Source organism: Girardinichthys multiradiatus, chromosome 12 (assembly GCF_021462225.1).
Source record: "Girardinichthys multiradiatus isolate DD_20200921_A chromosome 12, DD_fGirMul_XY1, whole genome shotgun sequence".
Taxonomy (NCBI): domain Eukaryota; kingdom Metazoa; phylum Chordata; class Actinopteri; order Cyprinodontiformes; family Goodeidae; genus Girardinichthys; species Girardinichthys multiradiatus.
This window is the reverse complement of record NC_061805.1, coordinates 16374778-16394888: the sequence shown is the minus strand read 5'-3', so window position 1 is coordinate 16394888 and position 20111 is coordinate 16374778. Positions and strand designations below refer to the sequence as shown.

At 40.1% G+C, this 20111-nt stretch overlaps 1 protein-coding gene across 2 annotated transcripts in view; it reads left to right on the top strand.

The window, feature by feature from the left end:
• The window catches only part of mvb12bb (multivesicular body subunit 12Bb), a 60699-nt gene that overhangs the window by 20485 nt on the left and 20103 nt on the right, over positions 1-20111 (top strand). The window contains exons 3-7 of one of the 2 annotated variants that reach the window (XM_047380776.1): positions 1228-1323; positions 4674-4764; positions 8778-8907; positions 9043-9153; positions 17743-17798. In XM_047380776.1, coding sequence (XP_047236732.1) covers positions 1228-1323; positions 4674-4764; positions 8778-8907; positions 9043-9153; positions 17743-17798 — 484 coding nt within the window. Of the gene's footprint in view, positions 1-1227; positions 1324-4673; positions 4765-8777; positions 8908-9042; positions 9154-17739; positions 17799-20111 lie in introns of both variants that reach the window. The other variant, XM_047380775.1, reaches the window with a different exon arrangement.

Below are 20111 nucleotides of genomic sequence, written 5' to 3'. Positions count from 1 at the left end.
TTACGCTGACAGGATGTGCTGGCTACTGACCTGGAAAAAGCGGCCAAGACGGGCTGTCTTGTAAGGAAGAGGGAGTCTGGTGATGTATAGGCTCCTTCTGGGACCTTTCATGGTACCTTTGTTGGAGACACCCAACAATCCCTCTCCCCGCTCGTCGTCTCCTTATTCTCTTTCTCTCATCCCTCTATCCTTCTCTGTTCCCGGCTCCAGTTCGTACTCTCAGCCTATCTAGTCAGCAGTGGTTTTGGATGAATCTCCCCACACCACGTTTTCCCCATGCCTAGCCACTGGGGTCATTCATCATTATTGTCAAAGGGGTAATGTGTGTGGGTGGGTGCAGAGATCTATGACTTCTTCATTTGAATGAACTTCATTAGATTGACTCTTCTTTGTAAAGGATCCCTTTAGAAAATACCTCTGGCAGTTATTTAGGTGATTCTCACATGATAGTCAATGGAACATGACGCTTCAGCCAAGCATGTTTGCTCGTACGATTGAAGAGTCTCTGTGATCCAGTCTGCAGCTTATTTTTTTTACTATTTTGCCCCACCATGCCTACATTTACATAGCAATGGAGTGTAGGACCTTGAGGTTGACTTATGGTGCCCACATATTGTTAGTATGTTGCAATCAATTTCCTTAAAGTGACTCTTTTGCTTATTTACAATTATGTATCTGGACTAGTTCACATACATTATTGATACCACAGATACTACAGACTACTTCTGCTGTATAGGTTAAGACTGTATTTAAATTAACTGTAATTTACTCCTCTTAAACGTTTCTGTTTAAATGACAGAAAAATACTCATGACGCATGTGCACTATTTTCAGTTCACCTGTTTTCTTTTTGTTTTTTTGCTTATTGTAACAATTCTAGGTTTGCTTTATTAAAAAAAAAATTCTAAATGTAATCCCAGCTTTATCAGTGAAGCACAAAGAAGTTTGGTTTCCTTATTAGAGCAGATTCTTGTCAGGGCATCTTTAATCAGCCTGTTCCCAAGGGATGGTATTTTTAGCCACCTTTTTTGGAGGCTAAGACTTTACCCATGCAGAGCACTAATGAGATGGAGCACAAGTGTAGGCAAGCGTTAATTAAGGCTAGTATGCAAAAGGAAGAAGGCAAAAGCAGCACGCCCATGGCATACATACATTAACTTTATCCCACCTTCTTCATGCTTTTTTTTCTCTCTCCTTGTTTTTTTTCCCTCCTGTTTTTTCCACATAGGTTGCACAAACAACAGATGGCTCCGACGCCGACCTGTGGAAGGACGGCTTATTCAAATCCAAGGTCACTCGCTACCTTTGCTTCTCCAGGAAAACTGTAAGCATGCAAACTTCTCTCCTTCTTCATCCAGAAGAGCTTCTCTGTTTGCCGCCAGTTATTAGCACACCTCGCTGCTAGTTGAATATCTTAATGCACTTTGCACTTTGATCAATGAAAGTCCCACTTAAAAAAGGGCCTGTGTAATGGATTTGCATGCATATTTGAAATAAAAATCACCATAGAGATATATATTTTCCTGTTTTTTGCCCTTTTGAGGATATTATTTATGTTTATTCATGAAATAACAATGAGTTGCATTTTAACTATTCCAATTTATTTAATCAACTTTATCCCTGTGGAAAAAAATGCTACCAGACTATGATTCTTGAAAGATGATGCATATATTGTTGTGTTCAAAATAATAACAGTGCATTTGAAGAAGAGAGTAAAGCTCAAAGTACCTACACTACAACAGATTTTATGTAAAAATGGAGTGGGAATATAACACGTTCTATTATTCCAATTCCAAACATGAAGGAAAATGTATCAAATTGGTTATTGATCTAACAAAAAAGCTAGAAAAAATAAATACTTTGCTATGTGTGGCAGTATTTGCATTTTTTATTCCAAACTCATATTTTCTGTATAAACTGAAAAATTTTAAAAGGTTTATCTTTTCTGTTCAGGCACCTGTTAGCAGGTTTATTTTACCCCAGGATGATAAAGGATTTTGGATCTTACTCTACAAGTTTTTTTTTTATTGGATTAAGGTCCAGGAAATGGAATGGCCACTACATATTGTAAAACCATAAGCATTTCCTCTTCACCTTAAGGTATCACAACATTTTCATGTATTTGATGTAAGATTCCAGTTATTTGTCCTTAACAGACCTACTACCATGGTATGAAAACATATCATGATACCTGAGCCACCATGCAAGTGCTTGTGCAAGGAGGAACAGGATGAGTACTGCCAGCATCCTACAAAGTGACCAAACTATTAGAAACAGGCTTCATGAGGGAGACCTAAGGGCCTGACATTGTCTTGGCAATGTGTTCACTGCCCGGCACCATGAAGCTCGACTGGCATTTACCAAAGAACACCAGAAGTGGCAGGTTCTGCACTGCCACCATGTTCTTTTTACAGATGAGAGTGGGTTCACTCTGAGCTCATGTGAGAGTCTGGAGAACCTGCAGTAAATGTAATGCTGCCTACAACATTGTTCAGCATGATGGGTTTGATGGTGGGTCAGTGTTGGTCTAGGGTCTTCCTCAGGCATCCATTTAAGCACATGGGGGCCATACAAATAACTGAGTACCATTTTGAGCTGGTGCCATGATTTCAACAAATTAGACTAGCCTGCAGCTTTAGTATTTTAGTTAACATTTCTCTATGACTCTGGATTAAGTCCTCTCTGGGTTAATCATTTTCATTCAACAAATGATGTGGCATCCTGTTGTTCCTAATCCAATATCCATTCCATATTAGTATGGATACTGATCTGATGTGTTCCTTTAAATTTTTTTGAGCAGTGTAGTACCATGTGTCTTTAGGCCAGATCATTTTATTCTTTGGCTAATAGTAATGTCTTCCTCACATGTTTTGAGAAAAATAGGACTTGGCAAGTATTTTTTACTGATACCCTGACTTATAAAAGGCCCCTTTGTTACAGGTGACATACTGTAGACCTTCTTTGATTGCTCTACGTCATTGGCTGAGCCTTTGCCATTTTAGCTATCCTTTAGCTTAATAGAATGGTAGTGTTAAATGTTTTGGACTTGGTTTTTATTTTAAAGCATTTGCCATTGTTTTTTTCACAAATGAATGGTATTACTGGCTGAGCTCCACACTGCTATTATTTTGAACATGTTGCTTTCAATTTGTAATTCAGTTACCCAAAGTCAGCAGCATGCATGTTGTGACTGTTTGGTCTGTTTGTTTTCTGTTACTCCAATGCACCTGCTACTAAACTGCCATATAGAAATATAACTTCTATCAGGTTGGACTGCTGCTTTGAACACAACTGTATAACTTTTAAATGTGAATGCTTTTTTTAGGGGGAAATTGAATGCAAAAAGCAATTTTATGTGGTTACGGCCATATATAGAATTCCCTATTTGAGCAGCCATGACTGCTCTGTGTCTAAAATGATCTTTACATTACATTCCACATAATGCGGTTGGGTCATTTTTGGACCCTTCACTTGCCTGCAGTCAAGAGTTGATGTGTTTCTGCTTGGCTGTCAGCTGCTCTGTGGCCATAAATACACCTACTTATGGCGCCAGAGCCACCAGCCTGTCCAACCCCAGCTCACACTATTGGCTGTCTATTAATTAAGTTTCCCTGGCTTGCAGGTGGATAATGCAGACAGCATTGTAAACAAAAACTGAATTTTTGTTATTACTTTGTATCAGCTCAATTTTAGGACTTAATCAATTCATATTTTTTCTGTATGTCCTCTAAAAGCCAGGCGACTTGGCAGACTGAGCACAATTTGGCCCCCAGTTTAGTATATAGCATGCAAATGGCCTTTTCCTAGTTTTCTGCGTATTATCTTAAAATGTCCATCCACATTGTTTTAAAGACTTTGATGCAAATAAAACATGACAGAACCATCAACAAAGGCTATTTTGTCTGCCAGTCATTGGAACTCCAACTGTAATTGTCTATGACAAAAACAGATTCTGTAAAATTAGCCCCTGAATTATTCAGAGGGGGAGGTAAATAGTTTGTGATTTATCATACTCTAGGTTGAAGGTAGATAGCCTTCTTTTGTCAGGTTGTGATGGGGAAAAAATATCTCCAGTAGAAAGGAGGAAACAATAAAAAAAAAAGGCTTCATGCATTATAATAACATTCATCCATATTCCTCCTTACGTCAGTGTAAAAACTATGAATAAAAAATGCCTCTAATGGTAATGACAGTGGAGCAGCAGGGAGAGTGTAATCCAGGCATTTTGGACGCATCAAGTCACGCGTGGCTCGCCCCACTCCTTGCTGCTGCTGTGTATTATTGCAATTTATTATGGCAAAAAAAATGAAAATGTAATGGGAGGCAGGGAAGAGTCATGCTTGAAAATGTCAGCTACACAGTCCCTGATTATTTTTAACTAGTCCAGTTCTGTTGATCAGACTGCCTTGCTCTGTCTCCCATCATTGCACAACTTATATCTCTGAAAGGTTGAAAATGATTGGAAGTTCACAGATGCTCCTCTCAGACCAAGAAAGCTTTTTTTTACAGAGTAATTATTAGCTATTTTGCAATCTATTCTCTTTAGAGACTTTATGAGGTTTTAGTATGTCAATGCATGTTCTTTTCTTACATTTCCCTAATCTATGTCCTTTTTAAACAGAGAATTTGCATAAATGCACAGGTTTTTGTTTGTTGTTCTGCCTTTGTTTGCAGGAGCCTGAAGTTGTTGTGGATATGAGGCTGATTGACATCAAGGACCCGCTGCCGGAGTCCTTCACACCTGTGCAAGAAACATTAGGCAAAAGTAAATAACCAGTCAATACTAACCACAGGCATGCTCCTCTCCTCTTCTCTCCGACCAGCTTATGCGGGGGGTCCTCAGGGGCAACTTTGCTTGAGATAGTAAATGTTTTATGGGTGCAGGTTAGCTTAATTTATGGCAGACTGTGGGAATAAAATAAACATTTTGCCCTGGAGGTACAAGAGAGGAGAATCATGAGTCATTGTTTATCTCAGCTGGAGCTGGGCTTTTCTTTATGAGTGGCTTATTTATTTATGTATTTATTTGGGGAGAGGACCAGTAGATGGGGGGGTTATCTAATATTAATGAAATGCATTCCCCAATGCTTTAGTGGTTTTTGAGTGCTACGTATTTTCCCCACCTCATCCATGCCTTGGAAATGTAATAATATTTTGGTGTGTGGAGTGAGGACAGCTTGTTTATTATTTTTATTATCATTGCATTTACACAGCACTTCCTTGTGTTGCTGGGGAAATAAATGAGTAAGGCACAAATGCAATATAGGAAAGCATGGCGATGCTTTTTTTTGTGCCAGAATGAGGAAAAAAGATTATGGTTTCTTTGGCTGTGTTGTAATTTAATGTTTTATTACTTTATGTGAATCCATGTTTAATGTATACATGTGGCATTATGTATGAATTCCTATCCAGAATATCGAGTTTAAATCCCTGTCGTGCATTAAAGTTGATGGAGGATTCACTTGCATCCGTCATTCTACCTAGAGAAATGATAAAAATGATAATAATGCATCTGTATTTTGTGGCTTACCAGTGTCCAGTCAATTCCCCTTGAGCACAGCAAATCAGCCAGAAACATAGATAAGCCAATTTCCTATCCCTAGGTTAAGCATAACTACAACTTTTATAAATATGCAGAGCCTTGCAAAGGTATTAATTTTCACATATTTTTACATGTTACAACCATAAACCTCTGTGAATCCTGTTGGGGTTTTATGTGACAAACACAAAGTTGTGCATAACTGTGAACCGAATTAATAGAGTCCACCTGTGTTAAATCTATTCATAAATCCAGCTGTTCTGTGAAGATCTTAAATGTTTATTTAGAGAACATTAGTGAACAAATGGCAATATGAAGACCAAGCAAGGCAACAAAGAATTCCGATTTAAAGCAGTTCTAAGTTATAAAACAATATCCCATGTTGTGAATCTTTAATAGAACAACCAGGTTAAATCCATGAATGGTTCAATCTATCTTTAAAAATGGGAAGAGTGTGGCACAACTTTAAAAACATCACAGCATTGCTGTCCATCTAAACTGACAGACAAGGCAGGGAGAGCGTTAATCACAGCAGCACCCACAGTTTCATGGTTTTACTGGAGGAGCTGCAGAGATCCACCGCTCAGGTGGGAGTGTCTGTTGACAGGACAACTAGATGTACACTCTAAATATCTGGCCTTTATGACCAGGAATGAGGAAATCCATTGTTGAAAGAAAACCATAAGAACTCCTGTTTGCCATTTGCTACAGGCCTATGTAGGGAGGCAGGTACTCTGGTCAAAACAAATCAAAGCAACACTTTTTGACCACATCTCCCATAACACACTATCCCCACAAAAAGACAGACATAGCTACAATTGACTGGTTTGGATCAAAGCATATTCATGTGTTAGAATTGCCCGGCCAAAGTCCTGATTTAAATCCAATTGAGAATCTGTGGTTTGAAAATTGATGTTCACAGACTCTTACCACCCAACATCACTGAGCCATTTTGCAAATAACAATAGGCAAATTATTAGTTTCTAGATGGAAAAAAAAAGTTGGTGGAGACATACCCCAATGTGAGAAAATGTGTAACTGTTGAAGGGTTTGAATACTTTTGCAAGGCCCTGTATATGCAGGTCCTTCTCAAAATATTAGCATATTGTGATAAAGTTCATTATTTTCCATAATGTAATGATGAAAATTTAACATTTATATATTTTAGATTCATTGCACACTAACTGAAATATTTCAGGTCTTTTATTGTCTTAATACGGATGATTGTGGCATACAGCTCATGAAAACCCAAAATTCCTATCTCACAAAATTAGCATATTTCATCCGACCAATAAAAGAAAAGTGTTTTTAATACAAAAAACGTCAACCTTCAAATAATCATGTACAGTTATGCACTCAATACTTGGTCGGGAATCCTTTGGCAGAAATGACTGCTTCAATGCGGCGTGGCATGGAGGCAATCAGCCTGTGGCACTGCTGAGGTCTTATGGAGGCCCAGGATGCTTCGAAAGCGGCCTTTAGCTCATCCAGAGTGTTGGGTCTTGAGTCTCTCAACGTTCTCTTCACAATATCCCACAGATTCTCTATGGGGTTCAGGTCAGGAGAGTTGGCAGGCCAATTGAGCACAGTGATACCATGGTCAGTAAACCATTTACCAGTGGTTTTGGCACTGTGAGAAGGTGCCAGGTCATGCTGAAAAATGAAATCTTCATCTCTATAAAGCTTTTCAGCAGATGGAAGCATGAAGTGCTCCAAAATCTCCTGATAGCTAGCTGCATTGACCCTGCCCTTGATAAAACCCAGTGGACCAACACCAGCAGCTGACACGGCACCCCAGACCATCACTGACTGTGGGTACGTGACACTGGACTTCTGGCATTTTGGCATTTCCTTCTCCCCAGTCTTCCTCCAGACTCTGGCACCTTGATTTCCGAATGACATGCAGAATTTGCTTTCATCCGAAAAAAGTACTTTGGACCACTGAGCAACAGTCCAGTGCTGCTTCTCTGTAGCCCAGGTCAGGCGCTTCTGCCGCTGTTTCTGGTTCAAAAGTGGCTTGACCTGGGGAAGGCGGCATCTGTAGCCCATTTCCTGCACACGCCTGTGCACGGTGGCTCTGGATGTTTCTACTCCAGACTCAGTCCACTGCTTCCGCTGGTCCCCCAAGGTCTGGAATCGGCCCTTCTCCACAATCTTCCTCAGGGTCCGGTCACCTCTTCTCGTTGTGCAGCGTTTTCTGCCACACTTTTTCCTTCCCACAGACTTCACACTGAGGTGCCTTGATACAGCACTCTGGGAACAGCCTATTCGTTCAGAAATTTCTTTCTGTGTCTTACCCTCTTGCTTGAGGGTGTCAATAGTGGCGTTCTGGACAGCAGTCAGGTCGGCAGTCTTACCCATGATTGGGGTTTTGAGTGATGAACCAGGCTGGGAGTTTTAAAGGCCTCAGGAATCTTTTGCAGGTGTTTAGAGTTAACTCGTTGATTCAGATGATTAGGTTCATAGCTCGTTTAGAGACCCTTTTAATGATATGCTAATTTTGTGAGATAGGAATTTTGGGTTTTCATGAGCTGTATGCCAAAATAATCTGTATTAAGACAATAAAAGACCTGAAATATTTCAGTTAGTGTGCAATGAATCTAAAATATATGAATGTTAAATTTTCATCATGACATTATGGAAAATAATTAACTTTATCACAATATGCTAATATTTTGAGAAGGACCTGTACACTGCCAGTCAAATCTTGACTTGATGGGTCTCTTTATTTTCATGACTATTTAAATTGTAGAGTCTCACCAAAGGCATCAAAACTATGAATGAACACACATAGAATTCTGTAGTAAACAAAAAGTGTGATAGCATTCTCTCCATGAACTTTATGAGGTGGTAACCTGAATAGTTTTCCAAAGAGTCTTGAAAGAACCTCCCAGAGAGATGGCCAAAGGTAAATATTTATGCCATCACAGCAAAGGGTGGCTACTTAAGGATTTTAAAATATAACTTATTTAAAGTTAATTTACAATTTTTTGTTTGCTACATCATTCAACATGTTCATTCACAGTTTTGATGCCTTCACTGAGAATATATGTAAAATGTAAATAGTCATAAACATAAAGAAAACGATTAAATGAGACAGGGGTTCTAAAACCTTTGTATATTATCCCTCCATCACTGAAGGTGTCTCTTGGTTTTTAACCCAAGCTCTGAGGACACAGAAGTGAATATGCACTAGTTCCTTCCTGACACACTCACATGTACATGACTTGACTCTTCAGAGGAAGCTGCCACGAGGAAGAAGAGGCTGTGTGTGAAAATGAGCGCTCGTGAGGCTGCGGAGACAGCTGTATGTGACATCCAGATCACCACCAAATCCAAGTACCAGCTTGTTAACTACACCTGTGTGGGGTGAGCTGATAGTCACTGGAAATGGAAGAAATCAGTCTCTACACTTTCTATCATTTTAATAGCCTTTTAATAGGATCTATGGTTGAGCTAACTAACTTTATATGAGCTCCCTTCCTCATGTTCCTATTTTCACAGAGAGATAAACAATATGGGAATATGGTATCGCATGGGAGACGTTCCTCGGCGTCAGTCATCTCAGCAAACCAGCAGCCCTCCTAAAAGTGACACCCTACATAGCACAACAAGGTACCATCATCCTGCAGTGTTCTCTAACTTGTTGCTCAATCTTCCTACCTTGCTATTCCTTTCTTATTCCACACTCTCTGTACTCATGAGGCTTTGCTCTGCCTCTCTACCATATGTACAGCCAGGAAGACACAAGCAATTGATCACTACTGGGCAATCTGCCTCTGAGGGTTGTGTCTGGAGAACAAGGCAGTGAGGGTGAACCGGTGAGACATTTCTAACTAGACAGGATCCCCTGAAACAACAACAGGAGTTCAATGAGGGCCAAACTCCTGCTATTTGCGGGCCATCCTAGGAGGCAGGGGCAGGCCACTCCTCTGACACGGTGACAGGAGAGCTGTATTTGCAGACAGAGAGGTGGAGATGTGGCCTCGAGAGTTAGTGACAGCTGCAAAGGAAGGGAGTAGAGCTCTGAGATCTCCGCCATGTGGAGTATGTGCTTATGGCTTCCTCCGCCTCAGGTCTCGGAGTGAACAGAGCGAACCTTTGTACTGTGTCCAGATCAAACAGCTCAATTATTTATCCCAGTCATGAGCAGGGGATTTCCTCAACAAATAGAAAATAAACAATTTAGTCTTCACTGTGGTGTTGCTTTGGAGAGAGTGGAGCTTGGCACGGGCCTCTGAGGTGTTTGCCAAACTGGAAGCACAGTGTGCCGCCATCCTGTGCTGGGCTGAGTGGAAGCCGCTTAAAAGCACCACTATCCCAGAGCCAGAAGGCAAATTCAGAACGCAGATCCTCGCATTGATGTGCTGCGGGATAAAAACAATAAATGGACAGTTTTAAAATGGAAAACTGAACCTTTTTGGTGAATCCGCCACAATTTGGAAGTCGATGATTAATAATGTTTGATGTACTTGAGTTACAGTGGGAGCTCAGCCCCTTCACGATTCTTCCTGGTAATCCTAAACTCTTTTGAAGCCCACTTTTAAGCTTGTGAGGCTCAGAGGTTGGAATAAATTGCACCTTGAAGTGACTCACTCCCACCCCTCACCTCCTGATTCCTGCTGAGATCACAGGCTTGCCTTGTTTTTGTATTAACATTAAAATTCATTTCACAGACAGAGAGTCTTCTTTTGAAAGTTTTGCCATCCGTGAAACACTGACACATAAGGATGGGACTGTGGGCGATTCATACCTTGGCACCTCTTTGACAATTTATTTCTGTGTAGTTACACATTCTTCAGACAGCCATACACATAACCATAAATAGTTATGTTCCTCCTTTAAAGTCCCAGATTAGATAGTTTGACGCAGCGATTTATAACCAGTTTCTTGCCTCTCACCATTTTCCCAACACAGCTGTGCTTTTATACATATTCACTAGAAAAAAATTCTCCTTTCTCTCCTTCTTCAGGCTATCTGCAGCATCTTTATAGCCTTTGGAGAGCAGCACCTCTTAAATTTAAGTGCTCTTTACAGTCGCTGGAAAAGCTGTTTTAAATACAGTCAATAATGTATAAATTTTTAATGACCCTTATAATTTTGAAAGCGCTCTGATCCCCCCTCTTCAAATCTCTCTTTGCCTCAGGCAGAAGGAGCCTCTTAGTGTTGTGTACAAACATAAAACACAAATCTTGCCCCCCCCCCCCCCGGCAGCGTGTTGCATCATTATGGGACGCACAAGGTTGTTGCATCAAGGCAAATATATTTTATTCAAATTGTTTCTCTATTGTTTTGGAGGCTGGAGAAGAAGACTGGTGATCAGATGATAAAAAAGTTTCAATAACCTTTGGATTACAGTTTCCTCACACTGTAAATGTGTCATTTATTCTCCAGTCAATAGTGTTTTGATCGCTTCTGCTTGTCGTCATCATTTATTCTGGAGACGCTTTAAAACCTCAAAGTGAAATAGGTCCCACAAATTATGAAGTATTGTCACGTTTTTGCTGATTTTAGTTTCAGTCAGCAGCATTGGACCTAATTTTGTCCTGTCAACTCATCACATTTGACTTTGATTAACATAACATAGAGGACTAGGTCTATTGTAGGCCTATTATAATTGCATATGAAAACTTACCAAACTTTACCCAAAACTGTCCTCCAACTAAAAGTTTTAGATTTTTAGAATTGAAAATGAATGTGGCCAAACTGCTCTACAGCCTCCCTATAAGTGAGATAGGCCAACTGGTAAATCCTAGAAATTTGAAATTTGGTACATATCAATGGTAATTGCTCTAAAACTGCAAGGGAAGCACAGCTTCCCCTAAAATGTCAAAAAATAAGTGATTGAATATTTACTGTTGTGTGTACATGTCATTGACTAATTATGTGCTACAATGCACTCAACTTTTGTTCAGAATCTGCTTCTTATCACTGGTAGCGACGCAGCTTTCCTCTCATTCATTCCTGCAGCTTCACAGTGCTTTAAACAGTGAGTTCAATAGCGAAGCAAAAATGCTGGGCTTTGTCCCGCTAATCGGACGCTCAGCGTCTCTGGGGCAGCCTCGGCTTCAGCGAAATGAGACAATTCATTGGATAAATGGTGGGCTTTGTCCCGCCCATCGGGCGCTCAGCGTCTCTGGGGGTCTATGGGGCAGTGGGCTGGCCTCGGCTGGCCCGGATGCTCAGCTTCTGCGTGATGATTGGATGATCTGTCTGAGGCTGAATCCCTTTTTGATTGACAGCAAAATGAGCGAATCAGCGATCTTGAAATTGAGTTTCCCCTCCTTGAAAGACCAGCATCCGCCACTGGTACATAGGTAGATCTCATAAGTAGATGAAAAAAAAAGACTCTTGGGGGTTTGCCATAAAACCAAAAGTAAGTCAGGCATTGTAGGTCAAAGGGTCATTTCTGAAGTTTCATACATGTTGAACTTTAATGATCTCCTCCTAGGAATTTTGAGCTCAAATTTGGTCAGTTTTTGAGCATGTGGAAGGGGCGTGGCCAAGCCTCAAAATTTGCTTTTTCGCCAAAAACTTTCGAACAGCTGCAACTTTTACATAAATAGGCTGAATTATACCAAATCTGGTATTATTGATCCCTCTCAGGTGACCAACAATTATATGTGGTCAAATCATGACATCATCAAAGCCACGCCCCGCGAGAACAGGAAGTCCCTTTTGTAGCTTGGAAAGGTCCCTCTCTGACCCTCTTGACTCAATCAACTTGAAACTGTGTCAGAAGACAAATAACAAGATGGTCTAACTTCATTTGGAACACAGAGACTGTATGCTGGAGGGTGTGGCTGTGGCAGTGTGGCGAAGTGAGGCATCTCACCATGGCAAATTCAACATGATCGATCTAAGTCCAGCCCCCAAAAGATATCCAGTGAAATATTTGGTTACCTAATGTCTCCACAGTGCCCCCAAGAATATTTAAAAAAATCTGCCCTAAACCAAGCTTTGATTGAGGATTATGAAATATGGTATACATATGTAACTTCTCAAGACCTACAAAAAAGTATCTTGGAGCCATGGTCTAAACCCCACAGGAAGTCTGCCATTTTGGATCAAATTGGCCATTTTGTCTCGTTTATGCACGTCGTATCTGAGCAAACTCCTACTATAGCTTTCAACCTACAGATTTCAAATTGAATCAGTATAGTCTCAAGGCATTGGGATCAGAAGTTATCAAAAGCTTTTTGCTACATGAAAACATATGGGCGAGGCCAAGCCTCAAAATCTGACTTCTCACCATAAAAGACAAAACTGTAATAACAAAGTGCAAGCTCACAGCAGCACCAAACTTTCTGTGTGTCATCTCAGACCAGCACTGATCATATTTACCTGCTGATTTGCTGATGTCAGCTTAGCCCCGCCCACTTACAATAGGAAGTCACCTGCTGAACTGATGGATGTCTATGTTTTACACTCTTACAAGTGTTAAGCACAGTGTGATCACACAGAACAAGGTAATGCTGAACCCTACTGGGAATAGTTACTATTGGCTGGACTCTGTGGGCGTGGCGGCATGGCAAATAATTATATATATATATTTCATGGCGAATGCCTGTAAGCAAAACACTACGTATGGCGAAAGACAAACATTGTACATCACCCTAAACACACCATCCGCAGGGGGATACATGGTGGTGGCAGCTTCATGCTGTGGGGAGACTTTTCTTCAGCAGAGATAGGGAAGTTGGTCAGAGCTGACATGAACATGGATGCAGCTAAATACAGAGCAACATCGGAAGACAATACATTAGAGGTCGCAAAGGTCCTGAGACTGGGGTGGAGGATCATTGACCTAAACATACAGATCTACAATAGAGTGGGTTAGATCAAGCATTTATGATCTTGAATGGCCCAATTGTAGTCAAGACCTAAATCCTATTGAGAATCAGTGCCAAGACTTGAATATTGATGTCAACAAACACTCCATTCAATGCAACTGAGCTTGAGATGCTTTAATGGACAAAAATATTGGTTTCCAGGTGTGCAAAGCTGTAGATGCATGCCCCAAAAGGTGGCTGTACAAAGTATCAACTCTGAGGGGCGGAAAATATATTACGTGCTTTTTTTTCTGTATATAAGCCTAGCATCATTTTATTTGAACTTTGTAATTATGCACTGCTTTGTGTTTGTCTATCACATAACATTTAATAATTAAAATAAACTACTTTAAGGAAAAATACTTTTTTAAGGCACCATATATCCTTTGTGTTGTGGTGGTGCTGCAGAAACACTTACATTAGGCTTCATATTAAAACTATAGACTGCACATACTGTAGCTGCAGCCTGGTCTTTGCTGAAGTGCACTCACCATGGTGTTTCTGTCCATGCTCTTACCTGTTAACATAAGAGCCAAAATTAAAATCATTTCACACATGCAGCTCTCACCCACCGCTGATGTGAAGAGTGGAGGGCTGTGCTGCTGTGCTTAGACCTTGTGTTAAAGTCTCTTTATCCAGTTTGTACACAGCATTTCAAGCAGGGACAGCATTTTGTTTTGATTCATAGCCACAACTCAATGTCGACCACTTTAGTTTGCTCTCTGTCAAGACAGGCCATATCAGCCACTCCCTGACTCTATAATGTAAAGACGCCGTGCCATCCGGTCAGCGTTTTAATGTATCCTGTAAAGTATCTCCCTCCTTCCTCCTCCTGACCAGCGTTGTCATTTGTTCTCCTGATAAAACTGTCATTACTGTGGCTGATATCTGACCTCTACACTGACTGCTAGCATAAATTAGCCCTGTCCTAATATTGCAATTTCTTTCACTTCACTCAGAATCAAGGTTTTTGACATTTCTCTTAGAATAATAGGCTATTGTACACACGGCCACTTTTTAAATCAAACTGTACGGTGATAAAATGTCAAGGCCAGGTTTTTTCCTGTATTTTCTCTGTCTCTCTCTCTCTCTCTTTGCGTAGCTAGCTTTTTCATGTGAAATATATAGAGTGTCATCAGTGTCAGAATTGGCATTCATATCAATACTTTTAGAATTGCAGTCTTCTACCTGTCACGCTCCACACGTTAGCGGGGCTCTGCTGGAGCATTGTATCAGCTTTTATTGCACACTGGTTAACCAAGACTTCCCAGCACAAGAGAGAGGGAGAGATGCTGTGACTGTCACCGTGTCACAAGACCGATCTGCTGTCTGAAGTGCTGAGGAACAATCCTGTCCAGCTCAATCTCACTCATTACTTTGTGTTCAAGAAAGTTGCAAAAAGTAGCAGAGATCAAGCAAAGGAATGCTTAGCGATGCCAGAAATGATTGAATGATCAGGTGAGATCAGATGGGGGGCTCCAAAATTCATAGGTATCATCTCTTCAGCTGCTGACACTGAGCTTAAAGAAGGATAATGATGGGTGAGAAAGCAGCTCCCACAAAGCAGCACTGCTGGCACACTGGGGAAGGTGTGGAGGTGTTGTCACAGGAAAGGCTGGATGTGTGTCAAAACAAGAGCTTCCAGCTCTCTGTAATGCAGCTCTGGCTTCTCACTCTGTAATATTACTCCTATTCTTACCTCCCCTCTGACTACTGCTCGTCTGTCTCTACATTATCTCATACTTTCTCTTTTCCTGCTTGTATAATCTTTTTAAGCAGATAGCTCCTTTCTTTATCTTGTGCCAGACAAATTTCATACAAAGCAAATCTGTATAAATTAGAGTTCATGTCTTCAAAGTGATCTTTTGTGTTGCAGTTTGCTTTTACTGCACTAATTTGATTTTAACCTGGGCAGATTTTATGGAAACATAACACTTTTGATCCACGCTGTAATTGCGTGAATATTTCAGGCCTTGTTCCCAGTTTTACCATAATTTGATGAGGAACTTCACTGTAATTGAATATTCAAATTAGGAGTATGTGTCAATATGGCTCTCCTTGCTTGGAATGAGGATTAATTGTTTTCAAAACTCCAGTGGCCGACATAATGTGGGCCCAAACACTGCTGTTGATTAGCAAATGCTCTTGCCGTGTTTTTGTTTTTAAGAATTAGTTGTCTAATTGATTTGCCATATGCTACCCTCTCCAATGTACCTAAAATTGTATTTAGAAATCAGCAGTTTGGATTGAGATTCTTTTCTTTTTTTACAGTTTGAAGGCAAAGTCAGACCAGAAGATTACCTTTAGACTATTAAACTAATTTTGGGGGCAACTGAAATTATTTAACTTATATTTAAACATGTCAGTTTAAAAAATAAAAATAAAAAAATCATTAAGATTTTACTGAAGATGTTAGTTCAGTTAAACATTATTCTTGTTGTCTCCTACAGAGCAATGTAAGGTTGATATGTCTTTAGAAGGCTGTATTATAGATAAATATGTCAACTTCACACAAGAACTGTTTTAAGTATTTTAAAGGAGAACATTTCTGTTTTGGAGCTAAAATGCTAAATGTTTCTATCCAGCCTTTGCTTGCTTATATAGCGTCAATGCTAAATTCAGACTTGCTAGCAAGCTGAGCTTCCTAACCCTGAAGCAGTTGTTGCCAATGAGCAGTACCTCTTAGTTCTGGTTGTCAGAGAAAAGGTTTAAATACCAAACGGGTAGAATAAATTTAAAAAGTGTATTATAATGTCATTAGCATGTTGTGCATCACAAATCAGATCTTGTTTTCTGTTTCTTTTTAACATGAGAGGAAAACCCAGATGAGGAAAATGGTTTTAATAATTATTTAGAAGTTAAAAATGCATTTAAAATTTTGTTGCCTAGGCAAAATGTGTGCTAAATTCTAACAGTTTGTTTTGTCATTGTAGGAAAGCTTTCCATTAGCTCATTTTTGTGTGTTTCACCTTCCTATATACACAAATGAATAACAAGTCTTAGACCCATTTTCTTTGTTCCTTTGTTTATTCTGAGAATTTGTACAACAATAAGAACCTGCAGCACAAGCCTTAAAAGACAAATCAACCATCTGGCTCTACTTTATCTGCCCATGTGATGTCTTTGTGCTTTGAAAGATGTGAACCTTTTTTTTTTTCTCCAGCAATGGAATCAACCTTTGCGAGGTAAAAGAAGTCTGCGCTGATTGTGGCAGTTGTTCCCCACAAGATTGATGCCAACCTTTTAAAAATTCACCATTGGCCCAGATTTAACATGGCCAAATGCTGATGTAAATGAGGTGGAGAAAAGTTGACCCTTTCACTGCAAATAAATCTGAGTTGCAGGCTTCATCTCATAAATACCAAAGCCTGTCACAATTCTTGTTTTATTGCTGTTGATGGAAATTATTGCGTTTATTTATCTCGTCTGGCGAGATAAAGCACGGAAAGTCACATCTCAAGGTGCGGCTCTCTCAGAATATCCACATCTGGCTGGTGGCTTAAATATAGTGAACGTTTTAGTTTACATCCCCTTCAAGCAAAGAGTGATCATGTTTCCCCATTAATAGACTAATTCCAAAATAAAATACTTAAACACACTTCATTATTTCCAGCTTCAAAATGGTTTTCTCCGTGATTCTGTTTGGTCTTTCTTAGAATTCTGGACAAAGTTTCTTCTTTACAACGACTCGCATATCTGTTTGTCCTCTAATCAAAGTGATCCACTTTTTAAATGCAATTTCTAACTTCTCTGCATTCATTATAATTTCATTTATTCTGCAAACCTATCCTGGAAATAGCTTAACCTCCAAAACATGTCATGTTAAGCAGCTCTCTCTTAAAGCTGTGATTCCCCCCCCTGCTTGCTGCAGATTTATCGATCCGTAGGGGTGAGTCACAGGGTGTAATTCATGATAGCTTGATTGATGAGGATTTCAATCTTATATGGTTTGTTAACTTCAACTACCCACAAAGTGCATTCTGTGCTGTTTTCTGTAATACAAGGCCATGAAAAGAAGAGAAAAAAGGAAAAACTTGTCTTCCCTTTGAATAATGGAATCTCTCAGTTCCTTTAGAATTAACAAGATCCCGCTCCAAAGGTCTGTTCAAGCCCCTGGGCAGCCGAGGCACTGTTGAACTTCTACGATGTTTCTCCGCCCTGAATTCCCTTTAATTCAATGCTCTTTTTGCTTTTAGACATTTCAAAAAGTACTTGTGTTCAGAGGGATATTAGATTTTTGAATACATTTATTTTAAAATGTTTGAGGTACATCTCTTACGAATAAGTCATTTGTCAGACACAGTTTGTTTCTAGTTTTGACATGCAGTAGTTATTTGTTATGTTTTGACTCTTGTTTTTCCTCTTCCAGCAGGATTGCCATCAGCAGACCACAATGTGAGCAGCAGAGTGGCATCTACACTATGACAGGTAAATGATCACACTGATGGATGCAGTTTAATTAAATTTAGAGGTTAAATTTGGAAACGCACTAATAAGAATTCTTTCTGATCTTCTGTTTTTGTAAAGCTTTGACTTGCTGATATTTTCATCTGATTCTGGTTTCTCTTGTACAACTATAATATAAGAACAGCCTACCATATTTGTTTCCAGCCTTCCTGCCATGAGCGGTCATTGACTATTTATATTGTGAGTAGAGGTGATGTCACACTGTGTGTGAGAGAGCAGTGTGTAAAACAGGAATTTGCTATTATTTTTAAACAAAGGCATGATAAGTTGACATTTTAAGCTTTCCTTCTTTGCATTGGTGATAAACAGTAGATAACAGCAGTCTCCTACAGACTTCAGATCCTTAACTTAATTCAGGGATTTCAAAAAGGCCATCTATCCATTTCCCAGTTTAGCATGCTCCATGACAGACATAGGTTTGCCTGCAGCTTGATTGAACCACAAGGCATGTTTTGGTATGTGGCAGAAAACACAGTTTCCTTTAAAAAGATGATTATATCTCTGGGCTTCCTCTGGTTTTTGTTTTCAGATCCCTGACTAATACCGATAATAGCGAACTTTGAGTGTTCTTCACTCTGTACGTGTGTCCAAAATTAAAGATTAAGCTGAACGTTTGTCAAAAGTGAACCTCTTGATGGGTCTCTTGTTAAAGATGTTTTACTAATGTTTTCTATGATCTTGCAAACTGTTTATTATCTAAGTTAAAAGCGAAACCTTCTCATATTTGATCTACAAATGTTTTATAAGTAGCTTCTCAGAGATGGACACTCTACAGAGCTTTGCTTATCTCAGAGAACGTGACTTCCCAGAGGAGCTCGACATTACCAGCTGTCAAAGATGATCCATCACATACCGAACTTGCATGTGTACCTCTTGTGCACTGCATACTCCTTTTGTCTTTGTTGGGGAGAAATTCCAGTCCTAACAACAGCAATATGCCCCACGACTAAAACTGAAAAAGGCAAATTTGTTAGAAAACAACGGTTTGCTCTGACAGCCTTAGCGCCACAAAATCAGAGTGGGTTGAGACGCTGGAGGCTTAAAATGTGTGTGAGCTGCGCCGGGGTGATTGTGGCAGGCAGGTTTTTTTATCTAGCTGGAGAGAGACACCATGTGGTGAGGATGCCTCCTGCTGCTCCAGCAGAGGCACGTGCTTGTAATGGTAACGATACCCCCGGCCTGATTAACAGAAGTCTGCTTTTAAGCAGCTACTGTAATCAAATGTGTAGCATGTAATAAAGCATTATAAAAAGAAGGATTTGTTTCAAAATAAAACTGCCTGACTTCATTTAGTTTGTAAGTTAGCCCGGACACATAGTGGTCAGAAGAAGCAGACATTACCACGCTGCTGAACATTTTGTGGCATTTGGTGTGGGATTAATCCACTGGGACAGGGTTTGAGAGACAATGAAAAACATGCACATACTCGACAGTATGCTGCCAGCTCTTGTCATTTATCTGCAGAGACACTGTCCTCTGCAGGTGCACACTCCCTCCTTCTCGAACCGGAGCAGTTTTAAAGATTTTATTTTATTTTTCATTTAATAAAATTTTTTTTCTTATTTGTCTGTGTTTTTCAGACGTTGTTCTCATCAGTATCACAGCATCAGTGTGAATGTGAAAGAACACAACTTCCCTTCATTAACAACGTGATAGCCTGCAGATCAAGTGTGAGGTCGTAGCCGACAGCCTGTTTGTGTTAATTGTTAGCCCGATAGAGCTGGTGTGTGTGTGTGTGTGTTGGTGCCTGTATATGCCCAAGTATGTGCGTGTCTGTGTGTGTGTGTGTGTGTGGGCTGACAGCTGGCCAGGTTTGAGTTGGTCTAAAACCATGTGCGCTCTGTCAGGGTTGTACAGGCGCCTTCTTTAGGATTGATGAATTGCCTGCTTTCTTGATTAAACCCTCCGTCACTTCCCAACAAAACAAAAGCCCCAACACACAAAAAAAGGGTAAAAAAAACAGATGAGTGGAGAGGAGAGGTAACATGTCTGGGAAATCTGTCATCTGCAGTCACATCATGCTCAGATGTGATGTGCAGAAGCTTTGACATTTATTACCCGAATATTAAAAACTAATTCACATTTATTTTGAAGCCCTCCATCACTTGACAGTTCAGGCTCATTTGAAAAGTTATCAAGTGTTCATAGCAGCAGCCTCCGCCCCCCCCACCCATCCAACCTTTTTGCGTTCTTTCACCGGCATTGCTTTGATCCATGCCAACTCCCTTAGCCAATTAGGTCTATTGTTCATGCTTTGGCAGTAAATCTGGATAT